Source organism: Dromaius novaehollandiae, chromosome W (assembly GCF_036370855.1).
Source record: "Dromaius novaehollandiae isolate bDroNov1 chromosome W, bDroNov1.hap1, whole genome shotgun sequence".
In the NCBI taxonomy this organism is placed as follows: Eukaryota; Metazoa; Chordata; class Aves; order Casuariiformes; family Dromaiidae; genus Dromaius; species Dromaius novaehollandiae.
Window position 1 is genome coordinate 11,913,861 of NC_088130.1, and position 21,765 is coordinate 11,935,625.

At 39.1% G+C, this 21,765-nt stretch overlaps 1 protein-coding gene across 1 annotated transcript in view; it reads right to left on the reverse strand.

The window, feature by feature from the left end:
* The window catches only part of LOC112983247 (proprotein convertase subtilisin/kexin type 5), a 245,032-nt gene that overhangs the window by 187,260 nt on the left and 36,007 nt on the right, over positions 1 to 21,765 (reverse strand). The window contains exon 3 of the mRNA XM_064500309.1: positions 10,851 to 10,964. Within this exon, the coding sequence (XP_064356379.1) occupies positions 10,851 to 10,964 (114 nt within the window). The remainder of the gene's footprint in view (positions 1 to 10,850; positions 10,965 to 21,765) is intronic.

Below are 21,765 nucleotides of genomic sequence, written 5' to 3' on the forward strand. Positions count from 1 at the left end.
CTTTTATGTAGTAGTTCACTACCCTTCTGGAGTGGTTGCAAAGAGAAACTGCAAGACACAACATTTTAAAAAGGAGGAAAACCATACTAGCATAGCGAATACACCTAATAATGCAATCAAAACTAAGAGAATAAACACCCTAAACTCAAGAAAGTTGTACTACTCTAACAACTCACTGCTGTCAAAAAAGATAATCCTGCTCCCTCCTCCTTGGTTTCTTTGCTCTCTGCTAGGCTGCTCCTCTTGGGCCTGTTCAGCTGGTCCTCAGAGGTGGTACAAGGGATGGAGATAGGATTGAGTAGCTGGGGGTAAAGAGAGTGTAGGTGGTAGGTGTGAATGACTGCCTAAGACAGCAAGCCTCTAGGTTGTCTTAGGTGTCTTGGGAAACTTTGTCTTCTGACAACCGCTCTGAGCAAAGTCAGTGCTTTAAAAGCATTAACCTCTTCTAGGGTCACGTATTCTGTAAGCACACCAACTGCCTACCAGTCGTAAAGTGTTTCAGTGTTTCAGCTGGGATTGCATAAAGCACATGAGAAGCTGGGCTGTTTATTCAAACGCGAGTCTGAAAGTTCACGCATACAAAGTTTCCTCAATAGCCTGCTTGCAGCCAGACCAGAAGTCTTAAAAGGAAAAAAAAAGTCTGCTCCTGATTGTACATTAAACCTGGAGGTGGAGGAGTACATGGAAGTTGAACAAAGAAAAAGTTATTCAACCCCTCTTAACTTCAGAAACATTTTTTCTTTGCTTAAACTTGTCTTTTTTTCTGAACTGGTTTTCTGGCTCCCAAATGTAATCTTGTAGCCAGGAGTTGATATTCATAAAAAGCAAAATGCTATCTCCCAAGTAGTAACTTACTGTTTATTAATAAACTGTCTTGTCCTAAAGACATACAACAGGAAAACCCCACTGTATGCTTAATGTTTAGTCTCATTTATATTTATGTTTGCTTTCCTTAGGCTCCTGCACTTGTACTATTTGGATTTCATGTAGTTTTGAGTTGTTTTCAAAACAAAGTAACTTGCTTATTCAGTTAGGTATTCACATAAAAATGGATAAAGACAGGGTAATTATACACTTAAATGGCATGCTAAGGGTAAGACAAAAGTGGTATCAACCCTGTAAAAGATTCACACTTGCATCTCTTGGGGCTGTCTGAGGCTCTTTTTTCCTGCACACTTCCTCCCTTTGACCACCATGCATTTCAGTTATATGCTGGAAATGAGCTCGCTTTGAAACAATCAATGTTTAAGTTTTGGTGGAATATATACCCTCCACAGGAAATGGCAAGTAGATGTTGCCTGCCTTGCTCCTCACCTTAGAATTGGTGTATTTTCCAAAAATGCCTACCTATGTCTGAGGAGATTTGGGGTCTCGTGCTGACAGTCTCTTCCTTATTCAGTGTCTGAGTTAAAAATGATCACTTTACTCATTTAAGTTAACTTCCACTGAATCTGCATTTAAAAGTCACTGGGGACCTTTCCCACACATACACACAAACACTTGCTGAACTTCTCTCCAAAAAGGCATTGGTAGAGTTTGATATACTTAAAGTCTTCTCTGCTATGTGTTTCTTATTTGGCTAGAAGTAAATCTTCACAGAGCTTGAACAGCAGTTTTAACTCCCAGCAGAGATTTCATGACATTAGAAGTAGCTGCAAGTAATGCCCATGATGTCCTGCACCAGTGAAGTGATGCAGAACGCAACTTTATTGAAAAGCTCCATCCTCACGGTGAATTTGCTCACATTTTTTTTATTTTATTTTACGTGGTTGAAAAGAGAGCCCTAGGGAGAGCAAAAATTAATGTCCTCTGCTTACTTTTAATTTTAGTCACACTTCAATTTTAGTCTCCGAGCATACTCAGAGAACATCAGCATTTGCTCAGGTGATACATGGAAAGATAGGTCAGAGCACGGATGTAAGAACTGGGAAAGCTCTGATGCCCTCATTCTCAAGGTATCCTAAGTCTTATGGTATTTATTTTCATTAAAATACAGCCAGAATGATATTTAAAGAATGCTGTGAGACCTAATATGCTAGAGCTAAATAGTGGTTCTCCAATTTGCCATTTGTAAAGGACACCATATAGATCCGTCTCTCTTAGGAACAGAATGGTTAAGAAATTGTCTTTAAAAGCACGAAACTAATTTTCTGCTCCCTGACTGAGCAGTAATACAGCTACTGTTTGTAGCAGAAATTTATATAACTCTCATAGTCTACGAGTTGGCTTCTTAAGAGAGCAAACTGGACACATCACACTAGTTTGGTCTTTAGCAACCAGACCACAAGTCAGGCAAGCTTCAGAATCAATTCTTCTGTGTACTCTGGCTATGCGTTTCTGGTCATTTTGAGGTTCCAGATGTTTGTGTGGTGTTTATGTGAAAAAAGCCATACAATATCGGTTCAGTAGAAATCATACTTAGCAATCCCTTTCCCAAAGTATCCACAATTTTAGTAGGCAAACAATACCAAAAATAGGCAAAGAGAATGTTTAAAGCAATGCAGTGTTCTTTACCTCTTCCTTTTTTCAGTCATCTTACTAGAGTACTCACAGTATTGCAGAATAAAATAAATCTTTTGTGTCTTCTGTTTTGACATTGATTACTCGACTTTGATTAAGAAAAATCTAAAAAAACAGGCAGCTAAGTGATTGTTCTTGAAAAAATGCTCTTGGAAAGCAGCAATGGGCAAATTCCTTCTCCTTTAAAGAGAAAAAAAATACACTTCCGGATAAGTATGTGCCTATCTATTTAAGGGAATGTTTTTCCCACTGAAATGCTATCAGAGATAAAAAAAACTAAAATACACCAAATCGTGCCCCAGTATAACACATTTGACTGATGTGACTGTTGTTAATGTCAGCAATTCTCTATCCATTTATATTCCATATCATTTATTGTTAGTGATTTATTCTGGACTAAACTTAAAGACAGATATTTATTATATCTCATTAGAATTCAGTGTAGATTTCCTATCATTTGATCATTTGAGAGATTTTTTTCTATCATTTCCTTACTAATTGCAGAAACTAGTCAGAAAAAGGCAGTTCAGAAAGACTCTCTGAACTCTCTCTGAAGATAAAATCAACTGTAGTAAATAGGCAGTGGAAAGCATGCTATTTCTATATGATTTATTATTGAATCTTTGACACACAAGAAAATCTCTCCCAATAGCAAGTATGGAAATGACTGCAATACTGCTACTTCTCGGTTCAGTGAAAATACTGGAGCAATCCTAAACAGTGCTGACTTCCATTGTGTGTTTCCTGGGCCCTTCCAGAGTTGCTTCTCTGGAAGTCAGAACTCAATATGCCAGAGGAAAAGATCCAGTAGCCTATCAGGTATTTCTGTCATTAAACTCTTTGTTAACCTCACTAAACTAATTGCATTAAAAATCTCTTGTCAGTAGATAAAGATAAATCCACTCCTCCAGGCTTCTGATTACCAAAAATATGCTACTGTTTTTCAGTAGGAAATTAATTTAGGTCAAATTGTGTATTACCTGATCTTATGGTATTAGCTCTACCTTGTCCACAGAGAACGAGAGGTATGTTTCCACATACAGATTTGCAAGGTAATGTTGTCATAGAAAGTTTGATTCTTTCTAGTGGCCCTTCCACCAAAGCGAGCCACAGATTGTCGTCATAACTTTCTAAAAAACTAAGAGCTCGATCATCTCATGCAATGCAAAATACAACAACCAAACCAAGTTACAAGACATGCAAAACACTAACATGCCATGCCACCTCAGAAAGAACAGTGATTTGGCTTTCACTGCACAAAAGGAAAGAAAGAGAGAATGATTCTTTGGAGGACAGTGAAAAAAGAGTGAGGTTTTTCCTCAGCTGCCAATGCCTGGCATAGGTGGGTTTCAAATACAGTACTAGGAGGTGGTAAAAGAAGGTGACGTGCATTCAGTGCTGTGGTGTTAACACGTGGCACAAGAAATTCTGTCTCTGAATCCTGCTTCCTGCATACCCTGACTTGCACTTGGACCCAGCGTGACCTCTCCATCTCTCCTCCATCTCTCTCCAGCCCATTCGATCAGGCAACTGTCACTAGTTTCTTTGTCTTCCTCTGTGCTGTCCCACAGTTCCACTCTCTTTACCTGACCTCATTAAGGACCAGGCCAGAGCTGTAAAATCCTTTTCTCCATGCTACCTCTCACGCTTGGAGTTGGGAGAGAGGTACAAGATAAGCCAGCTCCTCACAGATCTCATCAGCAGCGTTAGGGAGGCAATTGGCCCGTCTAACTTTTCACCTCCACCTTATTTAATAGCTACAGGACCCTGGGATACTCACATTACTCACTGCTGATAAAGGCTTATTAGCCTTATTCTGGCTGCCTTCCAAAGTCCACTGCATAGTGACAGAGCAGGAGTGTCGGTCCCTCTAGGCAGATGCTACTATAGTTCACCTGGGAGCTCACAAATATATCCGGAGGGCACGATCCATCCCTCGCTGATGTACTGTACTGGAGGAGTTCTCTGAAGAAACCAAGTAAGCTGGGTTCCCTGGTCCTTCATCAAAGCTCAGTGCAATGTTGACTTCCCAGTTCTCACTGAAAGTGAAAACTAAGCGACTTTCCCTGGATTTTGGTTTCATCTGAAGAGCTGAAAGCAGACAGCTCTAGATGCAACTAATTCAGAGCTCAGCAATGGGTTTGGACTACTTTAAATTGCAGTATAAGTTACATTTCATCTGTCTGTACCAGAAATCTCATGGCACAAGTATGAGGCTGAGTGATAAACACTGGCTGATAAGTTAAACTTCTCAGCAACAGCTTTCTAAAAATCTGAATAATCTCACTCCAGTCTTGCTACATATATAATTAGCAACAATATTATAGCTCTTTCACCCAACTTATTCACCAAATAATTACTAAACATTAGTTTCCACTGTGGCTGTTACCTACTTTTATCATGCCCTATCGGCACTGCTATAATCCTGTTTCACCTTGGATTCCCTAAAATACTTTGCTGACTCACTCTCCACCTATTTGCCAACTCACCGTGCTGAACAACACCCAGTTCCAGCACTGATGCTGCCTTATAAACCTGTTTTGGTGCTAGATAAGTGGGCATGTGACCATTCTGACCAATTTACCAACTATTCATTTGCAGCAAAACTTTGTGCATATGCCTGTCCTTTCAGTCCAGTTCTGGAAATCAGGAATGCACTTCCTAAAGCCCACAGAGTTAAGGCAAAATACAAGCAGCTGGAGAAACAGCAGAGCCAGGAATTGCATCTTTGCTTGGGTTTACAGATTTCTATTAGAGTATCTTTTTAGAGATTTTGTAAGAAAAATTGAGTTTTTCAGCAACCCAAGTGTATTACATTTACCTAATATGCTCTTCTTTTTTTAAAAAAGACTGCATATATTGTATTCTCTTATAGTCTTTTATCCATTCTATTGTTACTGCATTCAGAGGATATTAGCAGACTATACAGAGGTACAATTATCTTTACAAAAGCCCTTCTTTTTGGTTTCAAACAAAAGACTGAAGTCTTTTGCATTTAGCACACTCCTCCAAATGTTTATGTGTACAAAGAAAGAATAATGAGGAACAAATGGGGTAGAGGAAACAGTAAAAGTTGAGGAAAAAAAAAGAGAATCAGAGAAAAGAAAAGTATCTTCAAAAATGGAAGAACTTAATTTGGAGAAATCAACAGCAAAACCAGAGATGTTAAAAGGGTTTAAGAAAAAAGGTTAGCTGACGCTGTTGTAGACCTAAGATATTTGTAAAGTAAAATGAAAGTTTTACTTCTGTGAAGCTTTGGATTATGATTATTGTTATTTTGGGATGCGTTTAGCAGTGACAATGAAAAAACTGTTTTTCCTTTGGTTTGGCTACGATAATAGGTGGTGTCCTTCCTCCTCCATTCCAAGCAGCTTATGAATGCAACTGATCTCTCTCATTTTCTTTCTGAGAAGTTGACAGTTAAGTTCTCTCTTGTTCCACTTCTTGCTGTGGTTTATAACCTTAATGATACTGTCAGATATTTCCCTAGGTTCTTAGGTAAGGTTCACTTGTATATAAATTTTCGGGATGACCCCCGAAGATCCCGGCTAGCTTCTTCTCCGAGTATAACACCATTTTTAAAGCTGTCATTTATTTTTGTGAGTAGCTCTGTTATTTTATGCTGTAGTTTCTCAGAGGAATACCATCTTGCCCCAGTGATTTACTGCAGTGGCAGTTCTACCTTTCCCCTCGTTCTCTCTGACAGTGCCATACCTTCTGTAGCTATAAAGAATAACCCCTGGATTCACATTTCCTTTTTCTCTGATATAGTGTCATCCAGTGATAAGCAAACACTTAGCTTATAAACTTTAACGATCACATTTATTCTTAGGTGCTCTAGCAGAACAATGCCTCTCCTTTCAGATAGTCTCACCTCTCAAAACATCTTACTTCTTCTCCGACAAATCCTCAGCCCAGCAAAAAATATCTTACTGTACGTTCAACTCCTGCCCAGCAGCAACTAGGCCAAGCAGAGTGGGAAGAAGCTGGAAGGACCAGGGACCACGGAAACTTCTCCAAATTAGAGAGGCCTGTTAGCGCTAGCAATTATTATTAGCAATTAAAGGGCTGATAATAGCGCTGGGAGGATTATCTTTGATCAGTGCTGAAAAAGACTTGCTCCTGTCTGAACTGACTACAAAGACGGGGCAGTGCCTTTGCAGTTTAATGACAGTTAGTTAAAAAAAACCCTATAGTTAAATGAAATTCTTGCAGCTACATTCTCTTCTACGAAATTATGCAATGGAGCCTAGCGTAGCAGCGGAGCTTGATTACAGTTGCAGAATGAGGCACCGGCGTGCCCATACAACTCCGGTTTCAGTTGACGACTACCAGGTTTTTCTGAAGCTGGAAGCCAAAGGAAACTGTCAGCAAGGAGAGTCTGGTGGCTGTAGTCTAGTGAATTTCTAAGCAAGTCAAAGTTAGTTATATTAACCACATCTTTCCATATGTTTTTAAAATATTTATATTCATCATCTCCATTTTTTATGACCATTTTCCCATGCAAACAAGATGAGGAAACTGGCAGGAAGAGTGAAACTGGTTAGGCACAAAGTCCCCTCAGTCCATTCCAAAGACACGGTTTGTTGTAATGGCAAGTAAAGTAAAATAGTTTCAGATAGCAGCAGGATTTTAGAGTTGACTTCAGCCTCTTTCAGTTATGCAAACTGATTGTATATATTTCATCCAGTTATTGGTAAACAGAACATTTTGTCAATACCAATGAATGAGAAGAAATGTATTAGATATGACATAATGATACGTAGATAGCTGAGATCTGGGGACAACCCACTGGACCGGGAGCTCTCTCCTGACCTAAAGTTTGGAAAAGGATGTTAACTAGGGAGTCGCTTTTCCTTTGACTTTATTTCTTTGATACCAGTTCACTCTGAGCAAGCTGGGCCCAATTCTGTAGGCCAGTTTTGAATAAAATTTGAATAGTGACTCTCACGTGAAGTTTCATGTGTAAGTTAATCTAAAAAAAAAGATCCTATTTCACTGTTAAGCACGGATGTCTCAAAAAACAGAGATTATGATAAAGCGAATGTTTTTCTCCAACTTTGATTGCTTTGAGGGAGGGGAGTCCAAAGAAGATTGCCTTTTCCTAGGTATTACAAGGCATGGGAAGCAAGAATTTCTCAATAGATAGAGTCACCAGTTATCAAAAAGCACAAGCATATTTGTTTAGGTGATGAGTGCCTCTGAAAGCTCTGCTTACTTCGGCTTCCACAGAAGCGTAAAATGCTAAATATCTTGCAGATTCTGTCCATGAGTGTAACAAATTCCTAACCTCTCTACTCTTTCTAGGAATTGTGTTTCAAGTCAAGGGAGAAAAATACAGAGATAAAAGAAGAACTTTTATTTTGCTGATGGAATAGATCTTGAGAGATGCTTTTAACCTTTGTGATGATCCAAAAGAGAGAGAAGTTCTGAATCCCCCTCATAACTTTTTGCCATGGATATCACACAAACAAAAATGAATTATTTCTAACCTGGACTGTTACAATTACAAGGGGTGGTACTTGTGAAGAAAAAGGCTGGGGGAGAAAAACATTAATCAGAGATTTTGTTTGACAAAGTCTTTGAATAAAAGGTCTTGTGTCAACACATCTGAACTACATTTACAGCCCTGTTAGAGATTATACCAGTTCAACGGCCAAAGGTATCAATCTTAACCCACAACGAAGTTAATTATTAATCAAAATGCAAACCTGTACATGATAATACTTCATAACTTTCTCAATAACAAGTTTGCAGCCAGCAACCTAAAAAACTCCTTCTGACATAGCAATGACTGAAAACATTAACTAACCTGGAATTCCTGTTTTTTCCTCTTCAACTTCTAAAGATAAATAAGATTAACAAAAGTTGCTATGGCTACAATCACAAACACAGTCATTTGAGGATATCTGGTAATGACCCCAGTCAGTCCTGAAATCAACTCATTCACATATTTTTTAGCTATTCCCTCTTGTGGAAATCGTGTACTCCCTAATACTTCACTGATCACTCTCAACAAGATGCCATCTAGCCACTGCCACTAAACGCATAGCAAATACGTAGGGCTATTCAGCAGACACAAATGCAATCACCCAGGAGCAGCCCCTTCCCAGAGTGTCCGCAAATGGGGACTTTCTCCTACAGGCATAGAATTGAAAATACGCTGAAAGTTGTACAAGACAAACAGTAAAGTCCATTTGTTGCCCTAAAGTGCTTTCCATATTAGGCTTAAAATGGCCAGGCAGCTATGAAGCAATGTGGCTAGGCAGATTGTTACCTTCCTAAACAAATAGCAGACTGTTTCTTTCCTAAACAAAATTACAGGCAGCTGTTATAAGCATCTATTTTCAATTTTTAAAAAAAACACCAGTGTAATCCCGCCAAAAGGCTATGGTGACAGTAAAAACCTCGAATGCAAATCTAGGGGCACAAAAGAGAATTTGCACAAGTTACTGTAAACCATATTAGTAGGCTTTATCACTTTTGCTTTACTAGTAGTTTTCTCTTGAAATTTGGCCTCCCTCTTTTTATTCTAATACAAAGCTGAAAGTTAATAGCGATAACAGCAGACAACAACATAAGGACAAATCACTATTATGTTCCAGTTTCAATTAAAAATGCTGAAATAAAATTTAAAACGTAAGCATTTCAGAACTGACAGGCCACAATATCACAAACTACTGCTATTTATTGGACTCTGTCTGTCACCTCATGCACATATTTGTAGGATAGGCAGACTGAGTAAACATACATATTAGAGGAGAAAGACAAATATACACATTTCAATTGACTGGGGAAAAGCCCTGCCATGATCCCATGACCCAAAATAATACAGCTTTCACAAACAGCTTCTGAAAAGCATTACATTTTGGGTAAAAGTTGTTTTCAAGGTTTCAGAGTTCCAACTCCCTTAGCCACATCAATACAGTATTGCAATAAAACATAAATGAAATAGATTTCTAGTGTATGAGGAGAGTTACTGCCTCAAAGACTGAGAGATCCAGTAGGTCAGAAAAACTAAGATGGAGCCATTTTTCCATGAGAAAACAAAAGGGTCACTAGTAATATAAAAGGGTCCATTTAATAAATATAGGAGGAATTTTGGAAGCAGGGTATTACTTAGTCTCTTACTCAAATACAGTAATTCTGGAAACAAATAGCCAAGCTACTAGACCTGCTGACTGATGACATGCTCGTACGGTACATACTTGAAGACAAGGACTTCTGAATGTCTGAGCTGACTGTTAGTGCTGTGAATTACTGCAGACACACTATATTTTTGTTTTTCAATGCATGCAACTGAATGAATTACAAGCCAATAAGAAATAATTATAAAATCTGAAAAAAAAAATTCAGCTGTGTTAAGACAATCTTGTTTATTCACATAAAATACTAAGCTAGCTCTTTGGAATGAGCCAAACACCTGAAAAGACAATGTCTACTCACAGGAAAATCATTTTACATATTGTTTCCGAAAAGGCCTATTTTCCTCCCTGTCTGAAGCAGTTCAAGCTATCAAGTCATGAACCTTCTGAGTACCCTATATCAGCTACATAGGTGATCTAGTGAGAAAACAAGATGTAGCAACGGAGCAGTAGGGAAAGGCAGCAAGTCTTTTATAGCCAAAATGCAGGCATGTGAGCTGGAGTCAATTGCTTAACTTGTTGCTCCCAACTTTCTTAGACTAAGTACATGAACTTTTCATTTGCATCTTGCCAAGCAAAACGAGGATATTTTTAAAAACTTCTTGAATAAAAGCAGTTTCACTCCAGGCTTTAACTGTGACTGTAACCAGGAAAAAAAAAAGTTTGCTCAGAAAACATGCAGCTCATGCAGACAGGAAGCAGCACAAACAATCCATTTATTTCAACAGAATTATTCATTACTAAAAAGCGTGCACATATAACATTCAAAAGACATTGTTTGGGGCTCTTTTCTTGTGTTTCAGGACACAAGAAGTTTGTATCACATTGATCTTTAAGACAGTGAATTGAGCACATGGAAAACAAGTGGGTTCACTGCTCTCATGGATTGTGGCTATGTTCCTTCCCTTCTCATTGCTGAAAGTTTATCCTCTAATAAGAAATTCCCAAGGCATCTTACAATAGGAAGAATTCATGAATGAATGCATTAATAAGTGTTTCCTATTGCAAGGCCCACTGGGAATTCTTTATAATACTTGTAAGGAGTTTACGAATCTTCATTAGTTACATAAAACAGTAGAGAGTTTGCTTTTTCTGAACATACTATTTTACCACTTTTCAAAATATCACAGCAGACAAACTTAAACACTAGCATGAAACAGAGCCAGAGACCCTTTACGTACTTACCATGTACCACATGCTTGGCCACTTGGGATCATTGAAATAAGTGGATTGGGTACCACCAGGTTTATAATCCCTCTTTATCCTTCTTTTAACCACCTGCTGTTGTATCCACTCCACCTGCCAACAAGGAAAACGTTTGGTAAGTCTTAGGGTTCCATGGAGATTATCAAGAAATGTGTGAAATCTTGGGAAGTTTCCCATTACCAGAGTCCAAGACATATTTCATGTTAAAGAGTTCGTTTTGGCAGTGGGAATGCACAGCTCACCTTGGCATATTGTTCACTAGGGAGTACGTCCAATTTAGTTAGTGCTACAAGTGTCCATGAGCAACTATTTAAACCCCTGCTAGAAGGATTTCATTGGCTATCATCTTTTGAACAACGCCATTATTTTATTATTTTTCATTATCAGAATAGCTCCTCTTTCAAATTTATAAAACCATTTACTTCTACAAAGCTTAACAACATATCACAATAAGAAATGAATGAAGTTTCTGACAGTTTTCTTTTGTTTTATTTAAGTTTGTTCTTGAAAACGAAATGTTCATTAACATACTCAAATGTTTTACTTAACCAGTATCTAAGGTGCTTGACCACTTGGAGTGAAGAAACAAAATTAAACTGTATTTTATAGCACTGTGACTCCTTGTCAACATTGACTCATCCAGGCTTTTGGGGACTTCATTTTATCCTACAGTACTCCTCAGAAAGAAACAGCTGGGTACTGAGCAGCAGGTTAAATTACAACAACAACATCAAAAGAGCTTGAAACAGAAAAATAATGATCAGGGTTAAAAATCCAGTTCTGAGAGCCAGCTTCTTGTCTGTCAGGTACCTCTTCAAAGATTCATGGCACATCCAGAAAGGACGACACTCAAAGTGACATCAACCTTACAGCACATCATTTATGTCTAAATGGGAGCTAGTTTCTATAAATGTAAATAATATAAACTATCCACAGACAAAGCGAGGTTATATTTATACACATCTACCTTCCTGACAACTCATATTTCTGCTGAATTGTTTCAGAGGATATAACGGTAAAAATTCAGTTCACGTCTCTCCAAGCAAGACAACCATTTCCTGCTGGTAGCCAATTCTGCACCTCAGATTTGTGCTGTTTATGAATATCTGTGCACGCACACACACATAAATATATATAAAAGAAATTTATTTTCAGCTCACGTATTTCTCTTTGTCACTTATCAGGGAGGGTATTAATGTTTTTCCATAGCAGGCTAATATCTCCACTATGCATCCTCAACTCCAAATTGTGGGATCCCTACACAGACCAAACACCATTGACATTAACAGAAATTTTGCTTGAGGTCCATACTACCTTGGCTTCTGACCTCTCCTTCCAGGTGAAAACACAGAAAGGCATCCCTGAATTCTGCTTGGGAGCATTCCTAGGATATTGCTTCTTCAGGTTGGCAAAGCTTCGTCATTTTCTTTATAAAGAACAACTGAATTTTTCCCCTTGTCAAGAATTACCTTCAGGGTCAACAGTATACCTCTATATGCTTCTACAGGAGAAATTATGCAGTTGAAGAATACGGACTATCTATCTGCTAATGCTCACACAGAAACCATTTCTCTGTTAAATCTTCTGGTAAATCCCTTTCCATTTTCGAGAGAATTGAGAAATTGGATAAGGTGCCTTTCTCTCCTGGTTACTCAGCTCCTCTTTCAGCTTCGGCTGACATCCATCTTGGTGGACTTCCTCTCAAGAAGCCTAGAGCCGATTGCCACCTTCAGATCTTACATGACCCAGAGGTCCCTTCAGCAGGAACAGGCAGGTCATCAGTCTTCGGCACCATCTGAGGTAGCAAAGTCTGGAGGCCTGCAAGATGTATAGAGTGCATGTGGCCAGAGGCCAAAAGAGGGAGAGCCAAAGACTTTGGCAAGCACTAAGCCTTAAGACTGAAGAGACTGATTTAAAGTGGGATCAAGGTCCCTTTTAACTGGAGCTCCCCTCCATCGAAAAAGGCTGACACCTGACAGATTTATAATGAACCCTACTTCCTTGTCACCTGCTGCTAACACATGCTTTCTCTTCCAGATCTCCACAGCAAAGCTATTTATTTTCTCCTAAGTTTCTTTCCTCCCAGGCAGCCCAGCTCTCCCAACACATCTGAAGCCAGCTGAGGGGCATCCCACATACCATTTCATCTCTAACTCAGTAGCTGACTCTGTTTTGTTATTAGCATGTAGAAGTCAGTCATAAACAAGGCTGAATTAGCAACCATGCTTTTCAGGGCTTATACACATCCACCTTCCAAACCTTACTACCAGATTTGGCTAATGTTACTAGAAACATTTTCAGCTGAATGAGGGGTCTAAGGCTTCTATGCTGGCAGAGTACCATCACCTTAACTCGTCCCTTAGCTGTAGAAATGAATCACATGAGCATGTTACCATGTCCTTAAAAGTTATGCTGAAAGTGGTTTAAGTCAACAAATTTCAACCCTGCACATGCTATGAGCACATACAGAGCATGCCATGCCATGCCAGGCAACTCATGACGAAGCTCATTCATATCTGAGTCTGCAGGGAGGAGTTATCAATGCCTATCCCCAACACAATTTCAGGATCTGATATTGGTGTAAAAATGTCCCCAAAGAAAAAAGAATGAGCTAAACTCAGCAGAAGTTGTTTAAATTTTCACCCTCTTCGCCACTGCTAACTCCAGCTTAAATGCAGCTTAAATTAATGGAAGAAGGTAGGTACCAATACCGCTATTACTTAGAGGAGCTGCAAGTCAAGATCCCATGGCATTTAAATTGACATTATGAAGTCCTCCGCATCAGGATTGCTACAAGCAATATCATTAGCAACTGTGAGAGGTTTCTGAAAAACTTCTTTCTCTTGTAAATGTAGCCAGAGGAGTGTAAAGTGGTCCAGGAGACTGAGTAACACAGACAAGTTTAAGCAGAACTTGGACAACCTAATAGCATTTCTATATGGAGGAATGAGAAGGGGTTTTCCTGACAAGACAAATTGCGAACTCTTTACTATTCACTGTGAAAATATGTATTTGTTTAGTGCCTATTCAGCTGTAAATATCTGCTGACTATTAAAAAAACTGAAAGTAAAGGCAACATAGCGCTTGCAGAGACTGATATATCTATACATTGATGTCTCAAAAAAATGCCTCTGTTCCCTTTGTTTCAGATCATGTTATGGAGAGCACTTACCAGACAGTTCTTTAGTCCAAGCAATCATAAACACTGTCTCATTGTACCATCCCAGTTCATTGGAACAATAACTTGACACATAATTTCTTTATATGTATATATGTAGGTATTTCTGTGCATGCATGTATTTATACAAGAGCATGTATCAGCTGAGTTAATCTGCAAGTCAGTGTTATCTTAGGTGGTCAGATTTTAGTGAAGTATGGATAGACATTCTTTAGTATCTTATTTACTGCCTTTAACAAAAAAGTTAAGTGACTGTGCTTCAGATAATGTGTCACTGCCCCTACTACATACTGGATTTTGTCCATAATTTCAGCTTCCTCAACTCCTAGCAGAGTTAGGGAAAACATATGAAAGAGTCATTTTGCGAAGGGCTGTCCAGCTTGCATGATCAGACCCAAAGCCAGAAAAAGAAACATAACTCCTCGTCTTCCCACATGGCCAAATGACAATTTTATGTAAGCGTAAAACTGTTGCAAATAAAATAGCCATTTGATGTCCTACAAATACAGAGAGGAACACATGGCATGTTTGTGTGAGCATGCACATGGGAGGATAGTGCAGGTAGCTCTGTAACGATGGAACCGGTGTAAAAGACTGGGCCGTGCTGGGCACCTACAGCTACCCACAAATGTGGAAGGGGAAGTGAAAATGGCCATTCAGACTCTGCGCACTCCCAGGGGAGAGGCAGGGCAGGATGCGAGATAGAGCAACCCAAAACAACGGTGTATACATGAGCGCAGCCATGATTACAGCCTTGTCTGTAGGATTTTTCACAAACACCTTCTGTTGGGATCTTGATAATTGCTTTTACAATTGCACTGAGGATGTACTGAAATACACAGCTGGAATGTAATTAAAACCATCACAGGAAACCCTCTTTCTCAGCTGAGAAGTGAGTGCATAAAATTTAATTTACAGAAAATACCATTTCTATGGAAATAGAATAGCTTACTCCACTGAATTATAGGGTTTGGGTTTTTTCTCTAACAAGTGAACAAAAAAACCTGTCGGTAGTCTTCAGTCTGAACTAAATTGTACAATCACTGGGTTATATTAATGAAGACTAGGCCAAGACTCAGCAGTTATTTTAGTACACTGGCATATATTTCCTTTGAGTATTTTATGGGTATTTTATTCACATGTCTCTGTCAGATGCCTGGTATATCTTGGATTTGTTTGATTCTGTATGAAAAGAGTTCATTTGTATAAAAATATTTTCTTTTAAAAAGTGTCCATACTTCCTAACCCATAGGCCTTGAAGGAAAATCTCTGGAGTAATTGATTATACAGATTCTCATTTCTTGCCAAAAGGAGACTCTATGCAAACAATGAAGTGCATTTTAACATTTCCATAAAGTCACACTTACTGAGGGGGAACAGTGCACATTTTCCCATTGACTTCAGCTTCGAAAGTTCCATTTCCTGAATGTCTAGAAATCAAAGCCAAGCCAGATTGGAGACCAAATTATTTAAAAAAAATCATCATTTCCAGTCTCCTCACTTCAGCACTCACAGGGTTGTTCTGTACACGATGCAGCTCTTCTTCAGAGACCTGCATGAAACCATGCTATGGAATACAAGCTGCTCTGAGCTATTTCAAGCACACCATTCTTTTATTCTCTTTAAGTGCTAAAAAATATAATGAAATGTTATCTCTATGTGAAACTATTTTCTACCAGTTTCCCTCTCATTCATCCAATAGAATTCATGGAAAAGTAGCCCTATACAAGAATGTTGCATTAGGACTTTCTCCAGTGCAATAAACTGTGAAAAGAAAAAACAAAAAATGTTGGAAAAACAGGGAAAAAAATTAACATGATGGAAAAAAAATCCACCTATTTATCAAAGCAATGCAATTTTTAACATATACACACCCTGGATACTCTTGTGAAAGAGTTGTTATTTTGTTTTTAAAATATATGATGAGGAGGTCTGCTTGAGTAAATATTTTCAAATTGATTAGAAATGTGTAGCTGCCTAGAACTATGTAAGCAAATCCAATATATGAAAAATGTAATTATTAAATAGCAGAAGTTATAGACAAGCTAAAGGCATCGTTCTTTCCAGTATGAGGAGAGCATGCATAGGGAAAAGAAGACCCTAACTCTGATGTAGGGAATAACTTTCATACCCAGAATCTATTATTTAAACATCTCAGAATGAAACATGAAGGTGTGGATCTTCAGTCTATGAAGAGGAGTTGCTGAATGTGCCACTCCCAGACAAAGTCACTGCTTTATCCCTTGTACTGCCATCACTCACCTCGATCTGTCCTATGCCTCTAAGAAGAAATTAGAAATTCCTGCTCAGATAACAAGAGAGCAGGTGTCACAGGAGCCCCATAAATTAAAGAGAAAAAGGGAAAGAAAACTCAGATAGGGGACGTGGAAAGTATCACCAAACAAGCAATGAATCTGTATGAAGTCAGGTTGGATGAGCACAAGGGGCAACACTCATCATGTGGCAAGCTGGGGCTGGACAGCATCGCTGCACTTTCACTTAGAGTTTGTCAGCAGAAGGAATTACTCTGGCATAGCAGCCTGCCTCCCCGTGTGATGTCCTCACGCTGCACCTTGTGTACTTGAGTCTTTCCTAGTTTGAACCACCTTCATGTTTATCTGTAAGTGAATTCGAATACATCGAGTTGAAGAAGGACAGGAGTGAAGTTGGGACACTCCGAGACAGCAAATGAGGAGAGCATGCATGGGGAAAAAAAGACCCTAACTCTGAAGTAGGGAATAAATTTCCTACCTAGAGTCTATTATTTTATTAGGCCCTAAGAGAAAAATCCCAGAATTGTTCCTACAGGTCATGATAGCAAAAATCAGTCATTTATACATCTTAGTTGTCTTGTCATGCAATTTCCTGTGGCACAATCTCCATTTAAACATACCAATTGACAACACACTCTGTTTTTATTTCACATTCCAATGAAAGAAAAAGAAGTCAAAAATTTCAAAATTAAAGAGCATCCAGAGGACATACCAATATCCAATGGCCATATTCTGGATATTGAACACTTGAGACCCAAACTGTTCCTCAGTCACATAGGAAGCACGATTGAGACCAGCTACACCTCCTCTTGCCTATGTGCAGTATCACAAAAGTGAGACCCCCCCAAAGTTAGACTATGCCGCTTGGGTTTTTTCAACCATAACTGAGCACCAGGCTATTTTCCTAATCTATCAGTATTCTCTGACTCTTAGCAGCAGCAGCCAGTTTGCACATAAAAATAGATGAAGACAGTTGGATAAAGTAGCTGTTGACATAGGTCAAGAGCATGGAAAATTATTGCAGATACCATTTTATAAACTGCAGGGGTCTGAAGTGGCATAAAAAGTCAATGAATCCAGCAGTGCTAAGTGATGCATTCTTGCTGATTGACAAAGTGCTTCTCTTCAGCAAGGGTCAATGACAATCCACAATCAAAGCAGTTGTCATAATTGTGCTACACATATTCTAAAAAAAGCAAGATAAAAAAAGAAACAGATGTTAGGACAGGCTTGGGAGAGAAAGGAAAAGCAGAGGAGGAAAGGAAAAAGCAGAAAATGTTTGAAATTACCACTTATGCCCAAACAAATGCATCCTACACAACAGCAGGGCAAGCTACAGTAGTCTGACCTGTGGAACAAAACTGAAATTCAATGCATATTTTTCCATCTCACAGCCACAGAAAAGCCAGTCAGTCCCGATATGAATAAGAGGTTTCTATCTACTTTACTACATACAAATAATCCATTATAGCACTACAGTCAGACCTCCACATACACGAGGTGCATTCCTCTAAAGATGTGCATTTTAACGTATGCAAACCCTTCACCTTTCCACTGCATTCCAGCACTTCAGAGCCCTTTACAAATATCAGTACATTTCAGTCTACAACTGTGTGTGGTCGCAACAGTGTATTCCTGCTTTAGGAACAAGACTTTAGAGGAAGGTGTTGACAAGAGAAAGAAGAAATGCATATCCCAGGTGGAGGTAGCGATGCAGTCTTTCTGCCCCAAGGGAGTTTATTAGCAGCCAGAACTGCTGGGGAAGACAGGCATCACGCTGAAATTTTGGAGAAGCTCAACTTGCCTGCAACCGGCCAAGACTCATGTCCCACTGGAAAGGTAGGGAACAACGAAAGGAGCAGTGGCAAAAAGACCCCACATCTTTCCTCCTTGGGGAAGTCTCTTATCAGGTTTCATATTCATGGGTGCAACTGCAGCGATTGCTGAGTGAACACGAGCACAGCCTCTGCCCAACCGCCTCTCTTGACTGCTGCACCACAGCCGACCACAGAGCAGTGCGAAATTACAAGCTGAAAATCACACAGCCGCTTTGTGGCAGAGCTGAGAACAAGTTCCAGGGAGCCTGGACTCCTCTCTTGTGGCGTCCTGCAGCACCAGCCCCCGTTGTCTTACACAAAGCACGTTTCAAGCAGTTTGGGATTCTTCCCTTTTCCAGACATGGAGTACCCCAGGCAGCTCAAATGCTGCTGCTTCAGTTTCTAAGTTAACTCAACCTTGGAAAAGTCAGGAAAGACCTTCACTGCAACTTAAAAGCAATTGTCGTATTTAGACAAGCTACTTATTCCATCATTCACGGTCACACTTCATACATGGTTTTAAAAAAGACTATAAATGATAGAGTTACTTGGTTTGGTATCCAAAGCTAAGCTTACACCATTACATACAACAATAGTGTGTCTTGACTTGGGACAGTATAATAGTCTTAAGAATTTCAATACAGCATGGGAATTAGTATTAATACCACTCTGAATGCAAATTGATATGTCATAACTTCATCTAACTTATACTTAAAATTGCATCTTCTTAATAAACTGCAAACCTGACGCTGAATCCAGTATCTACTGGGGAATGAAATTTTAAACCCTCTAACTTAATTAGCTTTGGAGTCTAACATCTGGCAGTTTATCTTGGTTTTTATATTACTGTAGCAATGATCTAAAAAAAAAATTGAGAAATTTCTAATGGGATTTTTTCTTTCCTTGGGCTAGTTCAATAACCCCTGTCATAAATCATTTAAGTCCTTCAGACATCTGCACATGCTAATTTCAGATGGCCTTAAATAATGTACTAAATGGATTCTTAGTAAGACAAATCTCTCACTGGGCCAAATTTTGCCGTCAAAAATAGCAGCATAATTCCAAGAGTCTAGATTCAGTTGAAGGTTTGCCATGGCATCTATTGCCATAGATATCCACAACAATTCAGCAAATGCACTGAGAATTACCGAGACAGTAGAAACATTCCATAAGTGATATATAATATCCCACAGTGGTACACTGGTATTACCAAAGCAAATACAGGATGCTTCTCTTGAGCATTCTCTTTGCTGGCCAAAAGGCATTTGAAATAGCCCTCATATACTATTGTTGCTTTCTGCAAAAGAAGAAACCATCACCTATTGCTCAGTGTGTTTCCAGTGCTTTTGCTTAATGATGCTTTGCCATCATGGAAATAAATCCACCATGGAAAAATTCAGTCACAAAAGCATAAACCAAATATCAAATCAACCAGTCTCCTGATATCAGAGTGCTCAAGCTACAAAAAAGTTGATCACATTTTGGTTTTTCCATCCTGTATCACTGCTGTTTAGTACATCCCTAATCGCAAGAACAGGACCAATTCTTCTTTTTCAAATGTACCCTATACCTAGAAGTATACATTTAGAATTCAGAATCGAGCCAAAGGTACTTATCTCAAGCTTCAGTTTTAAAGTTTTGAAACACAAAATAATTGGGTTTTCTCTTTATAGAAACATCAATGGCATATTTTATACCACCCCATTTCACTATTTCTTTGGCACTACAGATGTATTTCTAGCACAATTTGATGCATACTCTTATTTCTTCCATGGCTAGAATGTTTGTCTCTGATCCATCACTTCAAATCAAGACTGGGGAATCGTTAGCAGTCTCCTCCTGCACAGGCTGTAGTGCAAAAAAGAGCAGGAGAAACATCCTGGGTCCTTTAAGCCACTGATGATTTAATCTTTTTTCCCCTCGACCTGTGACCTGACTCTACCATACCTCTTCTTGCCCTGAACTGGACTGGAGTTTGGAGCTGGCAGTGAAGTTTGATGCTATTAAAACACTGGTTGCTGCAGCTCCTAAACATCATCATCACCTTCTAAAATACTCTGCAAAGAGCTGTCCGTGAAAGATGTATGTATCCAGTCTCAGGGAGATCTGCAGTCCAATCCCCTGGAAAAATGAGAAAGGACTGAAGTTTCCTTCCCTAATCCAGTAGGCTGAAGAAAAGCAAATGTTATCTTCCAACGGAAGTACTATTCCCACACCTCAAGAACTGCTGACAGTGCTTCCATCAAGGTGGTATCTCTCGATTTCTGCAAGTCACACCATATAAAAGCTGGAGTGATGCTTGATTAATGAACATACTGGTTACTGCTTTTCTTTATTTTAAATCTGAAACAGGGGCAACATCTTGGCTTTTAAGCTCCCTGATGGTCCCAGTGCACATTTTGACAGTAGAAGTGTGCCAAGAACAATCATTTAGTTATGGGTCCATTTCTCTGTGCTCATAATTCACAGTATTCTTCCATGCTACAAATTCAGAAGAGGCAAACAAAGAGCACTATTTCCATGGCTGTCATTTACGGGACAGACTTTCCAATTGAATATATCAAAGCTTTTCAACCTCCAATCAGATCACTTACATGAGGATACAGTTTGGTCTGGACAGCCTTGCCAAAATTTCTGTTATCTATGTTTATGTCACTCGATAGCAATCTTTATGAGCTATTTTTACTTTGTCTTCTGTTGGGATAAAAGGATTTTAAAATGACCTACTAAAAATGTGACTCTTTATATGATTACAGGCTATGAATACTCTCTGTACCAACAAAATCTTTTTTCCTCTGACCAAGACAGTCTTCAAGCGTGCAAACATGCATCCTCTGAAGTATACAAACATAAGCCTTGTCTGACATCATCTGGGATGCGCTACAAAAGATGTCTGCTCTCACCAGGGCAGACATTTCAGGGGCTTCAAAAATCATAAGGGCTTTCATAGCCTTTCCTATTAGTACTTTTATCATCATCTCTAATTATCTGTCCAGTTCATTTACCTGCTGATAGGATGGACCAAAAGATGAAAGTAGACTCTAGTGGATTACACCAACGTATTATCATTAGACAACAGATTAGAAGCTCCTTAAAAGCACTGCTGCAGCTCTCACCATCAGCTTCCCACGTCCAAAGCAAAGGAACACATCGATACAGCAAGGATCCAGGGAAGAGGTGCAAGAGCGATGAACGAAGAGAGAAACGGATCCACAACTGAGTGGTTCTAGGAGGTGCTCTTAGCTGAGGAAAGGGAAGATGACGGATGTCCACGTCACAGTGTCCAAACACACATATACTGCCAAGGCAGTATTTTTCAACTCGCAAAGTCAGAGCAAGGTCAAATAGCTAGAAATTGAAGCTAGATAGACTCAGATCACACAAAAACATTTAACTCAGAGAACAACCTAAAAACTTGTGCAAACTCTCCATTGTTAGGAATGTCTTATTTAAAACTGGAAGATTTTTAAAACTTATGCTCTGCTTTAAATGGAAATGAATTCCAGAAAGCCATAAGGCATGTGGTCGAAGATGGTTTGACCAGATGACCACTATGTTTTATTTTGGTCTTAAAGACTATGAATCTAATGGTAAGTATATTTGGAAGAAATAGTTTCAGAATATTT